The sequence below is a fragment of the Seriola lalandi genome, unplaced genomic scaffold (assembly GCF_002814215.2).
Source record: "Seriola lalandi dorsalis isolate HSWRI2012SDOR001 ecotype SW California unplaced genomic scaffold, Sedor1 jcf7180001973284, whole genome shotgun sequence".
Classification (NCBI taxonomy): domain Eukaryota; kingdom Metazoa; phylum Chordata; class Actinopteri; order Carangiformes; family Carangidae; genus Seriola; species Seriola lalandi.
In genome coordinates, this window is record NW_019443950.1 from 1 (window position 1) to 2,047 (window position 2,047).

Consider the following 2,047-nt stretch of genomic DNA (forward strand, 5'->3'; position numbering starts at 1 on the left):
AACAAAAGAGTCACACTTTTGACATAGGCCATTATACAACCGGGGGTAGAATTGCATGTTCCCCTCAACTGAGGATTCAGGCGATTTTACCAGAGGTGGCCAGCATCATGAGGGGGTGATTTAGGCAAAAAAAACATTTTTGTCAAAACATGACTTAGGCCATTATTTTAGGAAGGTGACGATATACAAGAGCTGAGAGGAGCTAACCCAGCAGTGTGTGGGACACACTGCCTCACCAAATGTTAAAAGCAGGATTCTGCACCAGTGGACTACTAGAGACCAAAAGGGAAACCGGGGTCATTTTATCCAGAGCCAGGCCTGGTTTAGGACAACATCTGTCTGGGTCAGTTTGTCCACCTTCTTTAAAGCTGAGTACTAGGAGTAGATCAGACACAGAACCAGTTGGGCCCAGGCTGGAGGTCTCACTAGTGAGCAGTCTGGGCTGCAGCTTCACTCTGCTCCTGCTGGTCTCTCTTCTTCATTGCCTCAATCACCGCCATCTCCTTGGCCTCCTTTTTCTGGTTCCTGGCTTCAAACTGCAATCTGAGAACAAGAAATGAGACATCAGTAAACAGAGTAAAGACATACAGACTGATCAATAGAATTAAAAAATATAGAAGAAGATGATGAGGAAGTATGAGCTAAATTAAGCATGGGGAGACTCTGACCTGTTTTCAATGATCCTCTGGACAATGTCATCAGTGGTGAGGTTGTTTCCACTGTCGATGGTCCTGAATATCCCTCTCTTCTTAGGCTCCTGAAGGAAAAACACACTACTGGTTATTTCAACCCAAGCGAGGCCACGTGTCCTGTCATCCCCTGTGAATGAAGACGTCAACCCTTGAACACTCATCATTCCTTCACGTTGAACCAATAACCAGGACTGATACTGGGAGTATCCTGGTAGCTAGTCCAGGAGTACCATTTTTAACTGTACCTCATCACTCATGCTAACACTTAACTATATCTGATTTCCTCATGAAGCAAACAAAACAAAACACCAAAAACAAAAAGAAAGATCATCTAGTTCTTTTTCCAAGTTTGAATGAACTTCATTTAGTCAATAGAATCAAATTAATTTTACCTCAAATTACAAAGCATTATGGTAATTCTCTCCTGCTTTCTGCTTTGTATGTTTGTGCAGGCTACAAAGATACAACTGAAAGCAGCCTGACAAGCAAGGGATGGTGTATGACAAGGTATGTCAGTCTGAGATGATAATACACCAGAGTTTAGTGCTCAGGGCAGTGGACAAAAACGCCCAACATAAGGTCATCATTGAAAGATTATAAAAGGCAAAGCTGCATTAACAGGTTGTGTATTCATGGCCTGAAATTGATGACTGTTGTGAAAAATGAAAAATGTATCACATATTTGTTTACATCGCATTGCTGACAGCATTCAGCATTCCTCTGTTTGAGTCAGACATTGGGCCAACAGCATATTGTGACCTTGAAATAATCTCAAATATAAACACACGCAATATATAAATGCAGTATAATAATGGGTGCGGCTGCACTTTGATCAGAGACGATATGACCCTGTACTCACCGCGTAGGGGTCTGACCCATCCTTGTCAGAAAACACCTCCGTCTTACCATGGCACACCAGATCGACCTGCAAAGTTATACAAGAACACCTTAAACCGACCGTCACCACAGAGAGACATAAATTGCATTTTCCCTGTAAATACATGCCTGTGTATCTGAACATTCACTGTGGAGTAACTGCCTGTCACTGAGAAGCCCTGTGCTGGCAGGTGTATGTGCAGATCCCTGTTACTTTGCATAACTGGTATTACTGCCCTCCTTCTTGCCAAGATAAGCTTGTTACTAACTTCATCTTTTTATTTATAGCCACACATTATTTACCCAGACAAGTAAATGGGACTATTAGTGTGTGTGAGTAGTTATTGATTTATCTGAGACTTTGCAAACTGTGCATTACATTTGAAGAAAAAGGCTGTGATGTTGGTTTGTTAACTACCTACAGTCTCCATCACAGATCTTAATGTGTTTAAGTTAATGGTCTTTCAGCTGATATTACA

General features: G+C 41.8%; 1 protein-coding gene across 1 annotated transcript; it reads right to left on the reverse strand.

Annotated features, from left to right (window-relative positions):
- Positions 1-28: 28 nt before the first annotated feature.
- LOC111651640 (ethanolamine-phosphate cytidylyltransferase-like) lies at positions 29-1,710 on the reverse strand. Its single transcript, XM_023401644.2, has 3 exons — positions 1,552-1,710; positions 669-757; positions 29-543 (listed from the first exon to the last, which is right to left on the reverse strand). Exons 1-3 carry the CDS (start codon positions 1,693-1,695, stop codon positions 426-428), a joined length of 351 nt encoding a protein of 116 aa, XP_023257412.2. The 5' UTR covers positions 1,696-1,710; the 3' UTR covers positions 29-425.
- Between the last annotated feature and the right edge of the window lie 337 nt (positions 1,711-2,047).